At 37.8% G+C, this 23067-nt stretch overlaps 1 protein-coding gene across 1 annotated transcript in view; it reads right to left on the minus strand.

Annotated features, from left to right (window-relative positions):
• Positions 1 to 22794, minus strand: part of LOC129728155 (ankyrin repeat domain-containing protein 12) — a 267340-nt gene extending 244546 nt beyond the window's left edge. Inside the window, exon 1 of the mRNA XM_055686583.1 lies at positions 22621 to 22794. Within this exon, the coding sequence (XP_055542558.1) occupies positions 22621 to 22650 (30 nt within the window). The 5' untranslated portion in view covers positions 22651 to 22794. The remainder of the gene's footprint in view (positions 1 to 22620) is intronic.
• Positions 22795 to 23067: the final 273 nt, after the last annotated feature.

The following is a 23067-nucleotide window of genomic DNA, read 5'->3' on the forward strand; positions in this document are numbered from 1 at the left end:
GAATTTTCTTTGAGGCTCGATAAGGCCGAGAAAAAAAATTCATTTTGTTCATTATTTTTCGAGCAGTTTGACAGGGCGAGGTACGGAGTACTACAAAAAAAAAAAACGCCAGTGTTACGTATGTTTTATGTATGTGGTACGAACATTTTGTGAAACATCACAGTTTTCAGACCGAAACTTGAAAAATTTCGATTGCTGAAGTTCGTACAAATCTGTATAAAAAATCAAAATTCTGTATTAATTCTATATTCTGTATCATTTCTGTATCGTGGTCAAAAAATCTGTATAATATAGAAAAATCTGTATACTTGGCAGCCCTGTTTACCTGTCACTCTGCCTAATGTCACTCTTAAGAATAAGCGTATCTCAATTCATCATCATTCAGGAGAGAGATTTCAGATTTGACCACAGTGTTTGCATTTGGTTTGTTTATTAGATACACACGTTTTGACGTAGGCACTATATCAAGATACATTCTGCGGAAACTGAAACCAAAGTTTGAAGTTGGAATACCACAATAGATCAAACCATGGTCGCAGTGGTTCAGTTTTCCACAAGGGAAAAACGTTGGAATGAAAGATTTCAAACGGTAATACTGATGTAACCACATGATGGATTACAATAATCGAAATGTCGTTGGATTGATAAAATGATGGACAGTTTTGTGATTCGTCAGTTATCATTATCATTTCATTGTTAAACAGTGAAAATTTTATAAAAGTTTCAAGGTCGAATTTTCACGAACAATGTACCAATCACATTCGAGCACGCCTGGCACAGACTTCATGAGTAAACACCAACTGCCTGCTGTGATATCCTGTATACTGCCGGTAACCGCAAGTCAGTCCCATCTGTAAAAATGTTAAAACGAGAAAACAGCTTCGAAAGATATTTCATTCACGCTCAGTTATCACTTCTTTATGATGAATTATTTTGACAATATTCATGCTAAAATATAGTTTGCATACTAGCCCGCACTAATTACGTTGTAAAAACCATTGATATAATTGATTTTATGATAAAAACCTTAAGTGTGACTGACTTGCCGTTACATTCTACACCGAAGAGAAAAGTTACCGCAAGTCAGTTACATTGTCATGTTGAAACTATAGTGCGTGTTGACGTGTTGTTATTCGTTGCCGTGGAAAACTGTCAATCCTTCGCTGTTAGGAAGTGTATGTCCATGAGAACCTTTTAGGAAATGTCGACGTTGGAAATGATGTACGGAACCGATGAAAGCTAATCCGGTGAGGACTCTGATAAAGAAACTGAAGCCGGGACTGCAGTTGGTTCATCCGACAACAATATCAAGATGATCCAAATCCGTTTGAGGTTCGAGGATCACCTTTGGAGATTTCTTGGAACGATTCGCTGGATTCTGATGGAAGTTTTTTCGATACTCAAGATTTTGCGGATAGATTCACGAAGAAGCGAACCAAGAAAAAAAATTGACTAGAATTCGTATTAGCAGAAAATTACCACATACATTCATCACCAATTTAAACTAAAAAATAATCCCAATAAGTGATAATTATTACTAGAGAACTTATTTTCATCTAAACGGTCGCATCGAACTCTATTTTACTCCCCATTCATTTTACTGTAGTATTATGCATGTTTTTTTGTAAATCGGGACTGACTTTCGGTTATTTTTCTTCTGGGACTGACTTGCGGTTACTTTGCCTAATGTGACAATTCGACTTGGTATTGATTTCCACTTTTGTTGAACAAACCACTATTTTTTATCGGTACATCTGAAAATATACTCAAAGCTAGGCCAAAATACGATGCTAACTCAAAATTGACAAAATTACAGATGGGACTGACTTGCGGTTACCGGCAGTATAGCAGTGGCAAAACAAAAGACAGAATCTCCCCGTCTCAATAGGTCAACTGATGTTCGCTTCCATGAGCCTAGACTATTTTGATGTCTTGAAGGTGAAGCTTTTTCGGGAAGTTTGTAACCACCTCCACTATCAGACAGTTTTACGTTCTGCTGTAAGAATGTTATTAAAGCTGATGTCTTTCAGGAAAACATGCTGGCACAGGTAACAGTACTGCACCGAGCATCATCAGTGCAGAAGAACTCGATATTCATTTGTGTGCAGCCAAGCCAAGTGAAGACTACATTGCTACTGTCGGCGCACAATGGGGCGTGTTGGGTTAACGCGTAGGTATCGTTTTGCGATCTGGAACACAATCGAATTGCCGTTTGAATTATCTTCTTCTTCTTCTTGTTTCGTTTAGTAGCAAATATCAGAATTCAATATGATTATTCCGGATTGCCGGTAAAGGCAGATAGCAGGGTACATAAATTAGGTTCATTGTACAGATAAAATGCGTTGTTGATTTTTGAGCTCTTCACTCTGTTTTTCTCTTATCCTTTTTAAACTTTCTGTGAATATATACTTTTGTTTGAAAACTGTAATTATTTATCGTTATTTTTTCCACGAACTTGTACCTGCAGGAAAATTTTATTATGTGGAGAGTGAGCCATCGTTCACAAGACAAATAAATATTGTTTAATTTCTACTAAATCGTACTCAATTTAGGTTTGTATAGATGCTTGCGTTTTCGCGTATTGAAGAAAATTGACTGTATTAGAATGAAAGATGTTAATCAATGTTAAAGATAATATTTTTTCTCCTAAAATTGATTGCTGCAAATAAATAATCAAAATACAGACCGCTTTCAATTTTGCCAAACACGACACGGCAGAATTTTCTTGTTGCCAAGATTGAACCATGCCAATAATGAACGGTTCTCTATTCATGACTTTTTTTCGTAGATATTTCAACCAATGAACAAGTTTTAGTTCCAAGTCGTTTGAGGTGTCGCTTGATGAATTAAGGCTGTTGATATTACTACCCGAGTCATTAGAGGCTAAGTACTGCTTAGATCATGATCATTATATTACCGGCACATATTCCGGTCATATTCCAGGAACCGTTTTAAAGATTCCAGTCATCCGCTTAGGCTTCATTTGGAGAATGTTGAGCTTAAATTGGTTGAAATAAACAAGAAAACTAAAAAATGTGATTAGACATAATCGCTAATACTCAGTTTTCTAAATCATGTGCATAGTTCATTCAAATCAAAACCACAACCAATCAAATATTTGTGTATGTTTACGTCATTCTGACTGGAAACACTCTCTTCTGCCTACTGCAGCCGCAGTTATATAGGAAAATGAATTGTTTCAGGATAAGGAATAACACGTAGACGTTAGGGAACTCCATTGACCGTGAGCGATTGTAATCTAAAAGTCAACAAACAGCTCAACTGAGAGGCGCCTCAAAGGGACCACTACTGGTGCATCAATGAGGATTTTACTGTTATGGTAAACTCGAGCGGAAATCTTTTTCCAGCAGCGGGCACGGAAGTCGCCTCCGGCGAAAGAAATTACTGCTAGGCGCTCCAGCTGTACCAGGCGACCAGGAAGACGAGAAATGTGGCACAAGGGCGACCGGAACGATTTCAGTGGTGGAAATTTAGGTCAACGGGCTTTGGCACTTACTTTGGGGGTGGTTAGAATGCAAATTGTGATGATGATTTTCATATTACGTGCTTCAATGTTAAGGTTGAAATAAGGTGCCTAATTAAGTTAGGCCCATTCGGCCAAATCGATGTTTTGCTTGACTTTTGTGTGTTAGTCTAAGGTTAACCGGTTGAAGATTTCATAGATTTTCAATTTACGCTACACAATTCGTACCCTTTTTGCGTACTAAAATTTAATATGCCTAATGGCTTTTAATCAGGATGTTTCATAATATTACACATTCGAGCCAAAGTGTTTAGTATTGAACCACAAAATTATATGAATGTTATTGTAAATTTTTACACTGTTGCCGAGTTTAGTTCAATGTTGATCGTTTTTGAGTACTCTTTTTATTTCATATCCAATTGTTGAGCAGACTCACAAGTAGTATAGAATAAATTGTGCAGACAGCTGCGTATTTACTTCATAAACGTGTTTCCTAAACTTTGTTCCATCTGTTTTATTCTCCATCAAAAATTGCTATAAAAAAGGCCCGATAAATTTTGATCCACCGTCGAACGGTCAACACTACCACATAAAACTGTCATCACGAGAAATGCTCAAACTATTGCAACCATAATATTGAATTGGTTTATTTATTTGCAGATTGAAAACGACAAAAAAAGAAAACAATTTGCATGAAATATAAAACTTTTCCCAGCTGAGCAATAAAGCGAAACGCATACATTCCGCTTCAATAGCACACGTTAATATTAGATTTATGCTCAGTAAATTCAGTTTCACACTAAACTGAAACCAAAAACGTATTTCATCGCCCTCTCGAACGAAACGATTTCATAAATGCATATAAATTCGAGTTCACTTTATGCTATCAAAGCACAACCTGTTGATACGACAAACAGTATGGAGATTTTTACTTTTCCAGTAAATTTACAGCAATAAAATTGCGCACAATTTCGATACGGTTTGATGAATGTGGAATGCGGAGAATAAAGTTGTAGCTGTACAATTGGGACACGAATCGTCCGCCGTGGCACCTACATGATGCGGGTGGGACAAAGTCCGTCGCCATTTCAGAACAATAGCACCTGTAGCACCAGAGAAAAATGACGGTCCTGTTGAGAAATTGATTAATTCACCTTGAACCTTTGTCAAAGCTTTTACACGGCTATTATTGACTAATAAAAAGTCGAATAATCAGAGCTATGTTAGAAAACTTTAATGCAAATTTTACAATAATTCAAAAATGTTTAGGATTCATCTGTAATGAAAAATATATCTCAAAATTGTTCACGCTGCAGTTGAATTATAAAAAACGAAATCCATATTTTTCGATAGAATCCATTAACCGTCAACATGTTTGCTTTCGACACGAGTGCATGTTTGATGTTTTCTGATACACTCATACCACTGCGCTGAGATATAAAAGATAGTTTTCAATTGAATCCTAAATAGTGGTGAACAAAAACTGAAAGCAAATAAACCGTGATTTGCGAACGATCGATCGGTAATGGGTTGAAACTGTTGATTATTAAGCTGATCAAAAACAATTTTAAATATGTTATTTAGAGCGCAGTTTTTAGTTACTCGTCTCAGATTATTGACATGTATTCGTTGTTCCAGTAAAACCCGATAAATTATGAATAATATGAGATAGGCAAGGCCAGGAGAGATATATGTACATAAAAAGACATGCACAAGTCATAAAGTTGCTTCGACAAAATTCACAGAAAAAGATAAATGAAAAAAAAATGCGTTCACGTGCAGGTGGCGCAGTTAATTGAAGCTATTTGTCACTCAAAAAAAACATTACCTAGCTAAACTAGGGATATTATTGTCAATTAAAAGCTAACGTAAAACACGAAGCATTATCGATATGCATAGCATTAGCAGTTGTACAAATTCGTATTTAGTGCCAGCATCAATGCCCTGTTTACGGGAATAATTTCCTCTCGTTCGTGGGTAGCGGCATGCAATTTGGAATCTAATTACATGTTGCTGAACAAAGGTCGAAAGTTTTTCACGTATTTCTCTATGTCCTGCACAGGTTCCTGCTGCTTTTGGAAACAAAATAAGAAATGTTAGTCCAACGTTAACTCAAGAAAATCGCAGTGGCTCCAGGGCTCCTCACTATCGCCTCATTGCCTTCAAATTCTTCCTAACCGTGCTTGTACTGGTGCATTTTATGCGGATTGAAAATTGCGCGAACAAAGGGCTGTTGAAATTCCTGCATTGATTGCGGAATAACTTTCTCTTTCGCTGGTTAGAAAGTTTGCTTTTTTCTACGTGAATTTCAGGATTCTCTCGCGGATTATGCAACACAAAAGATTTTATATATTCAGGCAAGTCAATAATGAGGCAAACAACCACAAGTTATTGTGTGTGTGACTGAATGTCAGAGAGCTCAATCAACATTCCTAGCAAAAGCAAATTGATGAAAGCCGCAAGCTTACAGAGTCTGCTTTGACAAGCGGATGGTCGTGAGTTTGAATCTTAGTAGAATTAGGGCCATTCGATACCAAACAACCAAGCATGGGTTTATTCTCAGGTTCCCCACCAACTTTTCCTTCTCGTTAAACTTTATAATTTTGCGACTAACTCTTAACAAAATCAATCCCTTTTACGATTAAACTCGTCAGAAGGAGGGAAATTATAACTGGGTCCTGCTGAAAGCTGCTGAAAGAGAGTGGTTTTCTGAGTAAAATGTGTTTTTAAAAAAATTTTTACCGTGCCCTTCAATTTTTAAATGAAGAATAAAAAACTGCTCGAAAGGTGTTAAATGACAATTCGTATATGGGCGACATAATACCTGCCGAGAAGTTTTTTATTCTCATTTGGTCGGCGTGCGACCAGACCGAGCCAAGCGCCATTTTCTCAAAAATTGAGTTTTTAACACCAGTGGCTGAAATTTTGCACAGTTTTTTCGGGCAGGTAAACATTTTGTATAGGTTTTTTATTGAGATGACCATTTTGGTTGGCATTTTGGTCTGCAACCTACACGATGCAGAAAGCTTAAATCCTCACAAGATTGGCCAATATTATTCTATAAACCTGGAAGGTTTGAGCAGATCTGCTCGGGAGTATTACCAACTATTTTCCCGTTTCGTTCGGTCGTTATATAAAAACCATTTTTCTCCTTTACCGCTGTTTCAATCTTCAAAAATAACCTAAGATGCGTTCGAAAGCGGCGTTGAAAATAGTCATCGGTATAGACCGGTGTTTCCGATAAAAACATTGCTAAAACGCTGGATGGCACCTTCCTTCGCATGGCGGTCAATATTTGGCTATTTTCTAGGCTGAGAGCCGCCCCGAATCTTTCCAAAAACCATTTTCTTAATCGCGTATAAGGAAATTTATTCTGCGAAATCACTTTCTTCATCACTAGAATCAACCAAATACTCGAAAACAATTTTGGCTATTTTACCAATCAAGTTATTTGGGGAGCTGCGTAGCCACAAGGTTACAGAGTCCGCTTTGTCAAGCGGATGGTCGTGGGTTCGAATCTTAGTAGAACCAGGCCATCCGATGTCAAAAGGACTTAAGCATGGGTTTATTCTCAGGCTCCCCACCAGTTACTCTTCCTTTACGCTGAAATCTACAATACCTTTGCGTGACTTCCTCTTAACAAAAAATAAGTCCCTCTTATCAATAAACCTGGTCAGAAGGACGCACGACGAAACTTCTCCAGGGAATTATAATTGGTGCTATTTGGCAAGAGGAACGAGTATCGATATAGTAGAACAGTAAGCGTGTAAGGAAGAGTATCACATTACACACAAGCACTAATAAACAAAAATAATAAGCATGCCACTTCTCAATAGCTGTATTGCTATTAACAGAAGCGCGGAATACAGCAGACACCCGGGCATATCTCACAATAGATCTACGATTCTGGTCGCAGTGAGGAAGTCCATACAAGAAAAAAAAAAGTTATTTTGTTTATTATTTTTTGTAATTTTCCGTCATTCCTTATAATTTTGTGTCATGTTTCAGCGGTTCAAATTTTTGCAGTTTACGAAGTTTGGTAATTATGTTACGTTGCTTTTTCAGGGTAGCGGAAAAGTTTATAAAATCAAATCGCCTGATTTTCCTTGATATACCATGGAACGGGGTGGAATTGATCAATTTTTATAACAATTTCCAATTAACTAGCTTCATGTGAATTTTTTCCCGAAATAGTATAATTATAAAACAAGTACTGGTATGTTCTCCAATAAACCTCAATGGATTTTGATGAAATTTCTATCATCTACTTCATGAAATAAATTCGATAATTCTATAAGGTACTATTAAGTAAATCGGGATGAAATTTATCACCATTGAAATCCAAAGATTTTTTGTTACTTAACGCTGGTCTTACCTCCCCCCTCCCCTATGTAAGAAATCGTAACTTTCATAGATACCCCCCTCCCCCTTGAAAGCGTTACGTAATGAATGGATGCCGCCAAAACTAGCCCTGGAATTAAAATTTTTGTGGTTTCCTACGAATTCGTCAGTATAGGCAAACTTCGATATAAGGTACCCTCGTTATAAGGTACCTTCGATATAGCGTCACTCGATATAAGGTACATTTTACCTCGATATAAGGTACATATTTATATTATGTTACAAATAACTCCGATATTGGTATGGAAACTTCTATAAACAACATACTGGCTATCATGTCAACATTTCTGCTTACTATTGATTATTTAAAGAGTGTCCATAAATTACGTTACACTCAGCGGAAGTTTGAAAAAACGTACAAAAATTTAATTTTGCCGAGAAAACATGATATACTGTGGATGGGAACGGGGGAGCTGATGAAAAAAATTAACTTAAAGTTTGACCCCTGTACAATCTGTGTGAAATCTAAAATGCAATGCTCAAAAAATGTTCCAAGCCCAGTTTTTCTTTCATAAACCGCACTTGAACACTCTCTCAGCTGAAACGAATTTTGATTTAAAAAAGAGCATTTTTATCAAAAACGTCATAGAACCTAGGAAAAAGTTGAAAATATGCTTAAAGTATGCTCGGCAGAATAATGTATTTCTCAAATATGAAAAAATGTCTAGGGCATAGTAGGCCTCTTAAATCACACCCCAAAAAGTTTATAGGTATTTGTTTTTTTAGACATTTTGAGAATGTGCGTTTATGAAACTACCTGTATGTGGTCTATTTTTATGAGATAGACACAAAGTGTCTTCAGCTAAGTTTTTCTACATAAAATTACCTACAACTTTGCTAAAGATTGCATTTTGATTTGATAAGTCATAAAATAAATAAGATTATCGTCTCACTTTTAGGCAGATTAATCAAGAATCTATTTGCCTTAAAAGTTTCTCCTCAAGATATAAACAAAATTTGTCAAATAGACTATAGCATTTAAATGGCATTTTTACACTCAAAAGGTTGGCGATCACGTTTTTCACGTTTTAAACCAGTATTCAATGTGCATTTCTGGGCCACTTTCATGTGTAATGAAAATTTAGTTCAAACGGTCATTTTGAAACCCAACGAGGGAAATGCAAGTTTTGAAATCCTAAGGAACAGAGAAATAATTAAAAAAGATCTCAACCCGTAAGCAGATATTCATGGTTCTTATTCATTGAACAAAAAATTAAAAAACAAGAAGAAAAAAAAGAAGTATTTTCGATACAAAAGTGTGTATGTTTGTAAATAAATAGTAAATAAAAACTAGTAATAATAACATAACGGCTTGAAATTTTTTGCAATTTTTAATGCTCTAGACTACCTTTTATTTAGACGCGGCTGAAAGTTTCCAAAAAAGCAAAAAAATGTGATTTGTACTGTATTTAAAACAAGTCGGTTCAAACTTATAGTTGGATACTATTTCCAAAATAAACTATACGTAGACAAAAGACAACAAAATAAAGTGTTTGAAGCCCTATTGTTGAAAATGTTTCATGATTCGATATAAGGTACAATTCGATATAAAGTACAAATCAAAATTCGATATGTACCTCATATCCAAGTTTGCCTGTATTTCTTTAATGGTATCCCGATCAGTCAAAAATATCAGGATTATAACAAATCTTGATATATTGTTACGCACTTTTTGCATCAACTTGTGTTCTAAACTTGGTCTCGTAAATAGTTAAAATATCAAAATTTCTATCAAAATTATTTACTGATTATAACAAATTATAGCAAATTTTGTAAGGTTTTTGGCAGAAAAAGATCAAAATTAGTTAGAATGTACACTATTCTGTCAATTGAATAACAAATTCTGTTATAAATATGGTTTATAAAAACACACTTTTGAACATTAAAGTGTATGATAACAGAATTTGATATAATTCTGTACTCTTTATCATTCTGGCATATCAAGAATATTGCAGGCTTTGTTATTTCTTCAAGTTCAGATATATTTGTGATATCCGTTTGTTATAATCGTTTGATCGGGATGGAATGATCATTGTTGAAAATTACATTTATTGAGCTTTTATCAAACTTTACTCACTTCTCCAAATTTAACGTAACAACTAAGAGTACTTTAAGCACATAAATACTTTTTTTGTTATTTGCATACTTGTTTGATCAAATTTGATTGAGTTTTGACTGAGTAAGAAGACTTTTCGAAAATATAAAAAGTTGCACGGGGCATGCAAGGGTTAACTTTGACAGGTATGTGAATCATGCAAAAGTTGCGTTTAAGGACACGTTAACATTGCCTAGTGTTGTAAGAGCAATATCTTTTGATTAGTATTTTTTATCACGAATTTTCAGGTGATCAATTTCACCCCATTCCACGGTACCCTGAAAAATATGCTCTCCTGGTCTCGAGGTAGAATGTTGGCCCAACAGGCCAGTCGTCGTAGGTTCGAGTCTTCACTTCACAATAAACGAACTGCAGAATTATTCACATTTATCATCTTTACGAATTTTTTAAAGCACATTTTTTTAAATCAAAATTTTGTGGAAAAGTTAACATTACAAGAACTGATTTTTTCAAGGACAAGTAGGAGTTGAATTAGACGAAAAGCAGTCTTATGAAATGTTAGATAAACAGTATTGGAAGAAGGAATGGCCTTAGATTGAAAAACTTCTCTGTAGATACCGAGCATCTACAATAAACAAGAAGTAATTAAAAATCCTGAATTAGAATATTTTATTTGTGAGTTGCATTGTATTCAATCATGATGAACTTAAATCAAACATTGTCTTCAACGCTTTAGAAAAGCCACTTATGCAGGTCGTGAGCCCCACTTCCCAGATTGTACCTACGGTCTCCCACGCCGTGTTCCGCCAAGTTGACCCAACTTTCAACCATTCAACATTGTTTCCCGAAGGACCAGCTGAGCTTCTCCGGCGTGCATTTCCCCACACACACATGTTCGGCGCGCATCAATCACCAGCGCGCCACCGTTGATGAATTCCGCGCCAGTTGCCTTGATCTGTGTGCTGCCGCACGTTGAACTGTCTTTCGCTCTCGCTCGCCGTTTAAGGTGGCCTTTTCCTATACAATTTTGAGGTTAGAGTTCTTTTTACTTTTGTAGTTTGAGCGTAAAAAAAATCGGCTTCCACTAAATAAACAGCACTCAAATTGCTACTTCAGGCATGCAACAGTTGTGAAAACAATTGATCAAAGTTTCATGTACGTAGTCTTCATAAATCAAGAAAAAATTAGATTGCAAGATTCGAGTTGATCGCGATCACGTCCCGATTCACCTTAAAGTTGGCGCCTAACATCGAGTACCACATCAATGGCAATCTAGAACGTGGCAAAGTTGATCTTCCACTACAGCAACCCGCCCCGACCGGCAACGCAAACCGTCACCGGTCCGCGTAATCGCGATAAATCTCATTTGAATACCCTGCAAAGAACGGTCATGCTTTCAAATGCTCTCGCATTGATTTGCATAACTACGTCGTGCAAATCCGTGGTCTTGTGATAAAACTCGACTCACCACGGGGTTCGGCGTCTTGTAGTCTTAGGAAGTGTGTATATTTTAGCAAGAGAGAGAAAGAGAGAAACGAACTGGAAGATCAAGTTCATGATCATGATTTCCTTGGATTCGTCCCCATGTGTGCTGTGATTTGTTAGGAGAGGACCAAAGGATGACGAAGCACGACTGGCTCATTGTCGTGGCGAGCTACAGCTTCCTACAATTAAACCCGATTGGACAGGCACTGGTGTACTAGTAAACACCAGCTGTTGCATAAACTGAGCATTAATCAATCGTCGACCGAGCGGAAGAAAGTAGAGCTCGGTACACGTTTAATTGAGAGTTGATTGCGGTCATTGCTTCTAATGTGTTTGCTTGCCAGTGGTCTCGATGGTCACGCACCGGTCGGTGAAGGTCGTTTTCCGACATGGATTACAGCCACAGATTCATGCTGAGGAATCTCACACGTTAACGTGCATCATTGTGCGACACTGTTTAGCCAGCAAATGCACTTATCAACCTGTCGCTGCATTTTAATTACCTGCGGCAAACTCAAGCTGATAACAAGCTCGTGTGGACGCAAAGCGGTTGTTATCGCGGCACAGGGACTGACATCATCCTCTTGATTTGCGTTCATTTTCTTTTAACAGCCCCTGTAACTCCCGATGCTGTAATTCCGCCCGAGACTATTTACCGACTGATAATTGGTGGATGCAGCGGGGGGATTTAATTTGCAAGTTTTTGTCACGCTCTCGTGACACATTCACAAGCTGCTGGTTTTTTTCTCCCTCAGTCCAGAATCCTGCCCTGGTGTTCCCGCGGGATTTAAGCCATAAACCCTACAGACGATTGTCGTTGTCGTCTATTTGCAATCAGCTATTGTTCGAGCTTTCATTATCTGGAGCGTGACTTCGCTCAAGTAGCCGCCGTCATTTGCGCGGACATACTGTTAGCGAACAGTTACTGTATTTAAGTTTTTTTTGACGGCAAATTTTCAAATGTTAATAGAAAACTGTGGGAACCGAGACAGCATGAAATACAGAATACAACTAATGACAGTTCGCCAGCTTTCAGTAGAATAGTCATTTAAGCCAACGATGCGAACCCAGTTTACGAAATTACTTTGAATAAACATATAAGGATGAAAAAATCCATGTACGCACAAGTAGAAAAAAACCAGCAAAAGAATTATGCTATCGATAACTTGGGAAAATGAAAACAAAGTTAAAACAAAGTTGCGTGAAATGGAGGGAACATTTTATGAAGTAGAAAGAACGTAGATAATTCCGGAAACGATTGACTGACGGATAAGTTGGTTATTACTAGAACCGCAAAAAATATGCGAAATACATCACAAACAAACATTTTGCCAACGCTGGCTAGTGACGGTCTTCAGAAATTGGCAACTGCCGGCGTGAAAAAGAAATAGTGGGATTGGTAATCCCCATTAGCAACGACCGGTGCGAAAATCGGTTGCTATCCAAAACAGCAACTCAAATGGCAACTCACCGGCGCGCTTGCTCTAAGGAAAGAAAGGATAGCAACAGGAGAATATCATGTCGCCTGAGCAGCAGCAGAGGTGTGGTGCGGTGAGACGGAAAGTCTGGGCAAAGGGACAACTCCGGCAGCGGTTGAGTTGAGCGAGAGTACTTTTGAAGTAGAATACTTCTCTCAGGAAGTTCGGCGACATAGCGATGTGAAATGAAAATCTGAAACCGAAAAAAGTGAAAAATATTCCCAATTTCAAATGCTAATAAATCAGTTAGTATCTGATGGATTTCCTTCGTTCTTGCAGCAATAGATTGGAAAATCTTCTAAGATTCTTCACAAAAGAAGATAATTGTAATTTTATTATTCACACTATTGTACTATTGAAAATAGTCAAGCCTTGTCAAAACGAAAAATTCGACCTCTGATTGGTCGTTATATGATTGCTTCCCAAGCACGGTCGAAAGAATCATATACCTTGCAATTGAAAACATGCTATTTGGACTATAAAAGAGCCTGTTTCAGCCGAAGCCGCTCATAATGGTTCTGGACAGGGACAACAGCAGTCGTCCTTCCTTAGCAGCAGCATTATCCCTGTGGTTGGTCACCACGTCTCAGGAGCAGCGCGGTTTTTCTCACCGTGTGTCGCCAGACTGCCATTATTCCCCCAGTGTTGGGGTAGCATAAAGATTGCCATCAGGAAATCCAATTTTGGAAATCAAAATGCCTTTTTCAAGGCAAACAAACAAGTCATTGAAAGTTAATAATTTTTGACAACGCAAGCAAGATTCTGTGTTGGATTTTGTCACACCCGTCTAATTTACTGAATGTGAAATAGCAAAGGGCATGTTGTCCGTGTATCTCAATTTTCCCACTGTTAGGGCAGCTGAAAGGTTGTGATCAGCAACTGATTTTGAACCGCAAAATGCCATTTTCAAGGCAAGAAAATAAATAATTGAAGGGTAATAATTTTCTGGCATTAACACAAGCAGACATTCTGTGCGGGATGCAATCAATATCTGTTGTAGTTGTCTAATTTTTACTTTTACTTTATTTAGTAAACCTCCCACTGTAGGGGCAGCGCAAAGGCTGCGATCAGCATGACCGACTTTGAATAACAAACTGCCCTGTTAGACTGCATTCACAAAGACAGTTAGTTCTACTATGCAGAGCTAATATGAAGTCGATTCAATCAATCAGCATTAACAGAATTTCGTCGTCTCCCAGCTGCCAAGTTGCAACATGATGCAACACGCAACAGCGAGCAAACGAAATCGCTTGATGTTACAAACCGCAATAAGATACGGGTTAAAACCGTTGCGTGTGTGAGAGCACCATCGGTGTTTATTCGCTGGATACAAAAATCTAATGCGAATTGTGGAATAATTCGTTTAAAGAACATTAGGAAATGGTAAAACTAAACTGAAAGGCGTGGTCTATTACGTAGCACCCTTCGGCTATAAAAGAATGTTTCTGGGAAAACTGGCTACATTCATTAGTCGGAAGGTGAGCTGGATGGACCTCCACAACGTTGCCAGCAGGAGCAGCAGATATCAGCACTCTGCAGTAACAGACAATATCAGCGGGTTGCGCCTGTGGCTGCCTTCAAATTAAACAAATCACTTGCCCTGTGGTTGATCACCACCTCTCAGGCCTCTGCCAGGCTGAACGCCAACGCGAGCGATCGGGCGAGATTTTTGCCGTACATCAGCTGGCACTTCCTCTAATGGAAAAGTTGGATCATTTTGTTTAGAAGAATATTGTTGTCGGTAATATTACAGAGATGCGATTGCATAATATCCGATATGGAATTGAACAATTGTTCTTCTGAGGACAAATAAAACACTTAATTTTAAGAGTTAATAGCTTTGGGTACCAGTAGCAGTATGGTAACAGCCTCAGCGGTAGGTGCAGCTGGTACTTCCATGAGGCCGATGTTATAAGGAAGTAAATGGAAGCGGCACGGCGAAACAGTTCGAGTGTGCTTAGACGCGCGTCATTTTTCGTTGTGGATATTATTCCCCACATGAAACGACGCGCTTTCGTACGACATCGGCGGTGTTAGGGGCCATCCACATACCACGTGGACAGCATTGGGTGAGGGTGGTTGGCTAATGTCCACGGTCCATACATTATATGGGCTGTTGTCCATAGAGGGGGAGCGGGGGGGGGGGGGGGGTCAAAATCGTTAAAAATCTGTCCACGTGGTATGTGGATTGCCACCTTAGCAGTTGATGCATTTGCCAACACTTACTTCAGTAAAGCCGTGTCTAATTATCTATGTGAAAACACCTTTCAATTGTGTTGGCCGTGCGCATTAGGCCTCTGCCAGGCTAAGGCCGTTTACATCTGGCGCGTTCTGCGTTGCGGAGACGGTTCGCCTTGCCGCGGGTTAATGTACAGCTGTACATTAATCCACGGCAAGGCGAACCGTCTCCGCAACGCAGAACGCGCCAGTATGTAAACGGCCTAAACGCGAAAAGCGGCGCGAACCGATTCGCCGGCCGTAGGTTAATGTACAGCCGGTAAGTAGAGCTATGTAAAAGTATTCTACTTCAACCTTGCGGTCGTGGCTTTGCACACAACCCTCCTGTGATTTTTCTGAAAAAATCTTATTAATGAGTCATACTATCACGAATATAACAAGATCTGATCGATCTGTGTAACAGAGACGAACAACTTCTTATACCGTGTTGTGCACATTGAGAACCACTTGCTGTGGTGTACACTAACGAATAGAAATATATCGTAAAAGGGAAAGAAAAGAGAGTGTACCAACACCGATACTTTGTTATTCGCATACTGACGACGATGTCAACGCATCTTATGTCGTTTTCATTTTCGCGGTGTAGCTACACTTCATCCGTGCTATACTTTGCAGCTTCAAATAAAACTTTTTCAGTGTCATTGCATTGGTATGCGTAATAATGGGATAGCTGTCAATTCGTTTTGTTTTGGTCGTTATCGCATTCGTTATTTTGTCTCGTTTCCGTTTCATATATCCATCTCGCAAATGTGCTGAGAAAAAATTTACCTGACACTTTACCATGTAGAACGAAAACCAAAACAATCCAGTTTTGATCCATGCGTGTTAATGTGTTGGTAACATCCTACAGTACACTCTACTTTTTTCGTGTGTCGTCAGGGACAGAAAAAGTGTAGGGAGAGACAGAAAAAGGGTAGTCCGAAAAGTCAAATAAAACATTTACGGTGTCAAAAGTGTCGTTTGAATGTAGCTACACCGCGAAAACGAAAACGAAATTCAGAGTATTTTGAAGTTAGAAGGTAAGATCATAGGGTCATGATGTATGTATTGTGATGGGAGCAAAAAAAAGTTTCCATAGAAAATTGTATGGCTTGGCGAAACTATTTCATTGGTGTTAGTGAAATATAATACGGTGGATCAACCCTTTTAACTTAAAAATACTGTGAACGACATTAGGCTTGCTTTATATGTATTCAAAATCGCTATAGGTGATTTTTTTCCATTGCTGCTGGGGGCTCCAAAATACACACAAAATGACTGAAAAACCTATAATATTTCATTTTTTTCTAGTTTGAACTTTAGGGCCACACCTGTGGTTATTGGAGAAAAGTTAGTCATTTTTCTTTTCAATGAATTTATTCTAATCTATGATAATATACGGTAAGTTCTACATTTAGACGTGACACTTTTAACCTGACTTTTCCAGTCGGAAATATATTAGTACAGTCAGTACAGTGACTAGGTGAAGCAGAAAAATATATTTGTATAGAGTCGGATGCTCGTGGAGCGTTGCTTGTTTGTTGGCTGATTTGCATACCCAAGTATCATACCCAAGTTGTTATCGTATATCTAGTAACATTTTCTAGCTTTGTTAGATTTTATGTCCAGATAACCTTGAAACAAGCGAGGACAATTTTAATACTCAAACAAAAAAAACTCTTTTTTAAAGGTTGAATTTTATTATTTATCATCAATTTATATTCAAATAAAACTGCCACTGATAAAAACGGTTGTCGATCTAGTTGCACTGCGCATAACAACACATTTGCGCATGCGCTGTTTAGCAGTTAACACAGCAACAGACTTGCGCGTTGTCGTAGGTTAGTACTCGAGATGTATTTTGCCACATCATTCTATCAAGTTGGCTTGCTTTCATGCAGTCATGTAATACTTCATATAGTATCGGTACTTGTTCTATAGCAGCCTTCAATTTTTGCGCTCTTCTGGTGACGTAACGTTAACTCTTCTGTAACAACGCGTGTTACTTGGGTGAATAACACTGGTCGACAATAGTAAAAAAAATGTTGCTCTAAATCTCAAAATAGTTGCCCCAAAAAGATAAAAGCTTTTTACCTATTCCTGTGAATTTAAGTTCCCCTTATATATGCAGAAATGAGTCAAAGTGCAATAGAGTAATTGCTTTATGGGACAACTAATTTAAGTCTCTGAAAGACAATAATTCACAGAAATGTATTGAAAGCTATTACCATTTTTTTCAGTTTAGATCTATTTTTATGTTTATGGAAAAACTCGTGCGTAACTAAGTTCTGGCCGACAAGCAAATAGATGGCGCCAGTAGTAGGTGCTGGTAGATTTTGACATACCTAAAACGTGATTAACCAAGCTGAGACACGCTAGAGATTTTACTATCGCGTCATAAAGTTTTAGTTGTGTAAAAGTGTTTTATTTGTGCCAAATAATCGACATTTGATATTAATTTTCTCGGCGCGGTTCAAGCGCATCGAGAGTTAAAAAAGTTTACGCAAATGTTACTCTAAGTGAAACAACGTGCTCTGATTGGTTTCGTTGCTTTGAAAATGGTAAATGCAATGTTGACGACTCTCCGCTTGAAAGACGGCCAAAAACTTTCGAAGACGCTGCATTGAAAGTATCGCTCGATAAGGATCCATGCCAAATGCAGGAGCAGCTTGCTTCGGTATGAGGAGTTAACTCAAATCGGCCCATAATTCCCAATGAATGTTTATTTTGACGTCGAACTACGTTTTTCTTCAGCCTGACATGTAGGAGTGTACAATGGGGTCTTTTTTTACGCGGTTGGTTGTACCGCGTTGAAAAAATCCGCGTATAAAAAACCGCGTAATTTTAAAAAAATCGCGTAAAAAAACTCCATTCAATAATAAGATCCGATTAAAAATAATGGCCCGTAAATAAATATAAACTTGAAAAATGATATAAAAATGGTAACGAAACACACAAAATGCGATTTTAGTGCTTCTAAAATGAAAATTCATTGAAGAACATAACAGTAACTTTTTTATAATAATTTTGCTACATGTTTAAGCTTTCGTTTATTACACGGAATTAAATCGCAACGACCCTGACTCGTATCGTTGTACAATTATTAATGTATTTTTGTTCTTTCTTCCCGAATCAACGGAAATTGCCTATTTTTTAATAATAACAGTAAACATATTAAAAATATGCATTATTTAGATTGATAAAACAGAATATCTTATTGTCATGAACCATACGATTGATTTTTACTTTGCTGGATTTACTTATGCTAAACTTATTTAATACCGCGTAAAAATAATCTCTCAAATCGCGTAAACATAATCAGCGTTATTTCAAAAAACCGCGTGAAAATAATCCGCGTTATTGTAAAAAATCGCGTAAAAAATGTCGCGTATAAAAAAACGCATAAAAATAACTCGCGTTAAAAAAAACCCCAGTGTGCATTGAAAATTTATTAACCAAAAAGGGATGAAATTAATCCCCTTTTAAATGCTTATAAATCGCTTTGCTTTTAACCGGTTCTCTTCATTCATGCAGCAATAGATTAAGGAATCATACACACATTCGTCCAAATGCAGAAAAATGTTGATTGATTATGCGAACTATTGTTTTATTGAAAATTGTTAAGCCTTGTTGAAAAGAATATTACGACCGCTGATTGGTCGCTCGCTGGTTTTCCCTAAAAAAGCCGACAGAATGGTATACCTGGTTAGCCGTAGCGTAGCGGATTACGACAGTAGCGGCAGTGGTTTATGCCAGTATCAGCTGGCTTTTCGAATTTGCTTTCGGCCTGAACAAATAACTTGCCGGTTGGTCACATCAGCAGCACGTGATGTTTCGATTTGCCGGTTGAGTGTTTCGGCCTTTTCCTTCGCGACGATGCTTTGGTATAATAAATCTCACATTTTAGTACATGACAGAAAGTTGAATTGAAAATTATTCATATCAGTTTAGTTTCGCAATTACAAGCTCGCTTATTTTCTGCTGCTTGCTAGCTCATTAAAACTAAATGAGGAAATCAATTCCTCATTTTGCTTTGCGACCGTGCTGCACAGATAGAACTTTGCAGTGTGTACTTCTGGATGGTTAGACCGTGCCACACACAGTAGTGGTAACAGATGCTTACAGTGTCTCTACCATAGACGGAATTTCAAACATCAATATCTTGATCAATAGCTAAAACGCTGCCCAAAACTTTGCTGTAATCATTGGAATATCTTCACAATACTAAACCTATAAAAATTGAATTGAAATTCGTGTACATCAACGCAATCACAAGCTCATTTCTCTTTCGCTTGTTTTCAGCTGGCTGCTGGCTTACTATAAATAAAGAACTTGTGAAAATTAATCACTCATTTTATTGAGGTAGCTGTGCCGAACATGTAGAGCGTTGCGATGTGTACTTTAGGCTGGTTAGACCGCATCACATACTGCAGCGGTAACAGATATTATGTTCAGAGCTCCGAAATCTCACATTCAATGCTTGGAAAACACCTGAAGTGAAGCCAAGTGTACACTCACTCTCACCCTTTGCAGTGATACTGATTTGAATCTAGTTACCCTCACCCCAAATTCAACGTTTAACTGTTTTGGCTGGTGTTATATTTTTCACGCTTTGCCATCCATTCGCTCACGAAAGTAATGAATGTTATCAACTTGTAGCGCTCATTTAGTTTCGTCAGGCTACAGCAAGCATTAGAAGCTGTACAGGATGAAGCATGATTCTTTAAATTAGTTTTACTAAAGAATCGTTTTAAAAGAAACCAATGGCAAATAGTTATTTCAGTTCCAGGAATTGAAAAATAACTAACAACCCAGTTAATTGATAAAATTCTGAACAAAGACTTCCATCAAGCAAGCGCAAAGTAGTTGATATTCTAACAAACGAGAGATTCACTCCGCTATCGGCACGGTAAAAAGTTTTTGTCAAAGCGTACTGTATGAGTGATAGAATAGAATGAAATAGGTGAAAGTATTGTACTATGAATGCTCTTATAATTCTCCTACACACAGCTCTGAACTCTGGTTATGTTATCATTTTAAAATTCTTTTTATCATATTGTCACTGAAAGGTTTTTTGAACGCCAATTTCTGGAAGTATTTAACATAGTATTGCCAGTGCCAGTATCAGCTGGCTTTCCGATTTTGCTTTCGGCTTAAACAAATCATTTGCCCGGTTGATCGCATGTCTCAGTACGGTTCTTTCCAGTGTGTGTCGTAAGAGTACCCCACTGACCGGGCAGCCAAAGCAACAAACTGCCCTTCTCTAGGTGACTTAACAAATAATTGAAGAGTATTCATATTTTCGAAAGGTCTCGAGCGCTAGACTTTGGAAGTAAATGATTTCTTCTCCTGTTCAGTCAGTGATATCGTATTTTTTGTGCGAATTTGAAGCCGAAAGTACTTCAATAACACGTAAGAAGTATGGGCATTGATGCCATCGTGACGATTAGGAATATTGCTTGGTTGAAATAGGTTGGTAGATATGGAATTCTTCTCAACCACGTAAAGGTTCCCGATCACAACCATATATTTTGAACTTCAGCCCAGTACAAAACGTGCAACGTATTGTTTTATTCTCATACAGTAGAATCCCAGCGTTTGTTCAATGGAAAGTTTCTTGATTTGAACAAACAATAGTAGGTGGTCCCACAAACCGTTATTAAAAAAAAGCACCAAAGGATCTGAGTACACCATTCGATCGTTATGACGTCCAGAATTTCTGGTCAGAATTTCAAAATCGTCGTACGGTACATTTTAAAGTAATGACCTTTTGGAGCTCGAAAGCACAAAAAGTGACCTAAAAACGACGAAATACTTATGTAAAGTACGTTTGCAACCACCATTTCATAAAATAACTTCCAAAATGTTCTTTACACACCCCAAGTATTAAATTTCATAATATTTACCTCTGATGGAAAGATTCATCCGAAAATGTCACAGTGTACAGTGGTCTAAGCTCGAAAAATCGTGATCGTTTTAGATTTGACTGTGAAAGATTAATTTTATGTACTAAATGTCTTCTGCAAAATTGTTTCAAAAAACTAGGCCTTACTTTTGCGTTTCCGGTTTTTCTTGCTTCAGCAAATTTAATGAAAAATTTAAAAGAAAAAGAGTTGCTGAGCACTGCGATCTCCTATCTGTACGTCGGACACAACAAAATAGAGTTTTTTTTTGTAAAACACTTAAAACAAACTAACAAACTTATAATTAGTTTTTTTTTTATTTTCTCACAACTTTGCTTTATATTGTCAATCCAGTATGGTTGAAATTATTCTTTTAATTCCGGTTTAAATGTCTAAAATAACCGCAAATGCTTAACAAACTAATATCAACGAAAATAAATCAAATGGTTCTTACTTTTATCATAATTTCAAGTGGAGCCCGCTTCGTTTATCTCTTCATTAGTTACCTTGTCTCATTTCAATTTACCGAAAAAAATCTGCCACACACCTTCATGTGATTTCACCCAAGGTAAATTGCCGTTTCTAAGCCAGTTAGTATTTTCACCAAATCACAATCAAGGACAAACTAATGAAAACTGCTCCTAACAGACTGTCACGCGTTCCACTTATCGTTATCAGAGAAAAAAATCCCTTCAAAACGAAAGCTGGTGTTAATGAATATGTTAGACCACCCTGTTGCTGACTACTACTAGGGAAAAAAATACAAGGAATTTACGGTTTCCGAGCAATGAAAAAAATTACAGCTAGACCCTAGCCCCGCGTGAGCATTCCTTTGATAAGAAGAAATATTTTCTTTTGATTAAATGGCGTCAGCGCCTTCCCTGCTATCCCACGCAGGAAGTCGTATTTCATGCTGCGTGTTACGCCCGAGGAGAAATGGTCAGATTAGCCCTTAAGTCGATAACAAGTTTCGATTATTTGACGGATAATACCAGACACGAAACTTGATTTGTTGCCATAGAGTGTATAAGCGTGTTTCCAGCACAAGCCCATATTCATTTAGGAAAAGTGGAACAAGTTGAATTGGAATGAGTAGATTTTAAATGACGATAATCTGCCAACCAGAAAAAAATTTATCCTTCGTATCTTGAAAGTGGATCCGTTCCAAGGAAAAGGGACAATCCCGTCAATGTTCGAAATAAATTAACGAGCTCTGCTAGATAGGGCCTAACAGGCAAGTTGTCGACTGACGCTGCTGATAAAGGAGTGTTTCTCTATTCCCCGGGAACAATAAACTTTTTCGACACTGCAGTGTTTTTTTGTTTGCTAGTGATGGATATTTATATTCACAAACTGTCGCGAACTTCCGGACCGGTGCGCCAGTTCGCCCCGAAGCCGGCAACATCTATCTGAAAAAGAACGAGTTTGGCCCTACTCAAGGGAATTTTGAGGTCTTGGATAAAAAATTATATACCTGTTCAAAATTTCAATGCCTGGAAAATATTGCGTCTTCTAACTCACCATAAATCATTTTCATATGGTTCTATATTATTTTTATTATAGGTATTTAAGATTGTAACGTTGGTAAACACTCACTTTGTAAATTCTCCTCGGGCTGCTAAACATCTCGACTAATTTGATTTCAGTCCTTGTCACTGCTTAACCATCCATGTGTACCGTTCAAGCCTTTCAGGGTCCAGAACTAGCAATTCATCCGTTAGTCCTGCTGCAAATTCATTCGTTGGACATAAAGGGCAAATATCGCACCAGACAATTGAAACGCCAAAATAAACTACGAACAATTAATGCACTTCTGCTGATTCTTAAACACTCGCACAAGCACTACGAGCTCCTTCGGTCTGTCCACATCCGCAGAACCTAACGCGACCAGCGACAAATGCTTACTGGGACCGGGGCTGCTAGTCTATGGAATTAATCCGCTAACCAGCCTGCTAACCATTTTTCCGACCCAACTATCACTAGTCCTGAGAAGAAGGAAAATAAAAAAACAATCACGGCATAGCACGTTAGCATAATTGCCTC

Source organism: Wyeomyia smithii, chromosome 1 (assembly GCF_029784165.1).
Source record: "Wyeomyia smithii strain HCP4-BCI-WySm-NY-G18 chromosome 1, ASM2978416v1, whole genome shotgun sequence".
NCBI lineage: Eukaryota > Metazoa > Arthropoda > Insecta > Diptera > Culicidae > Wyeomyia > Wyeomyia smithii.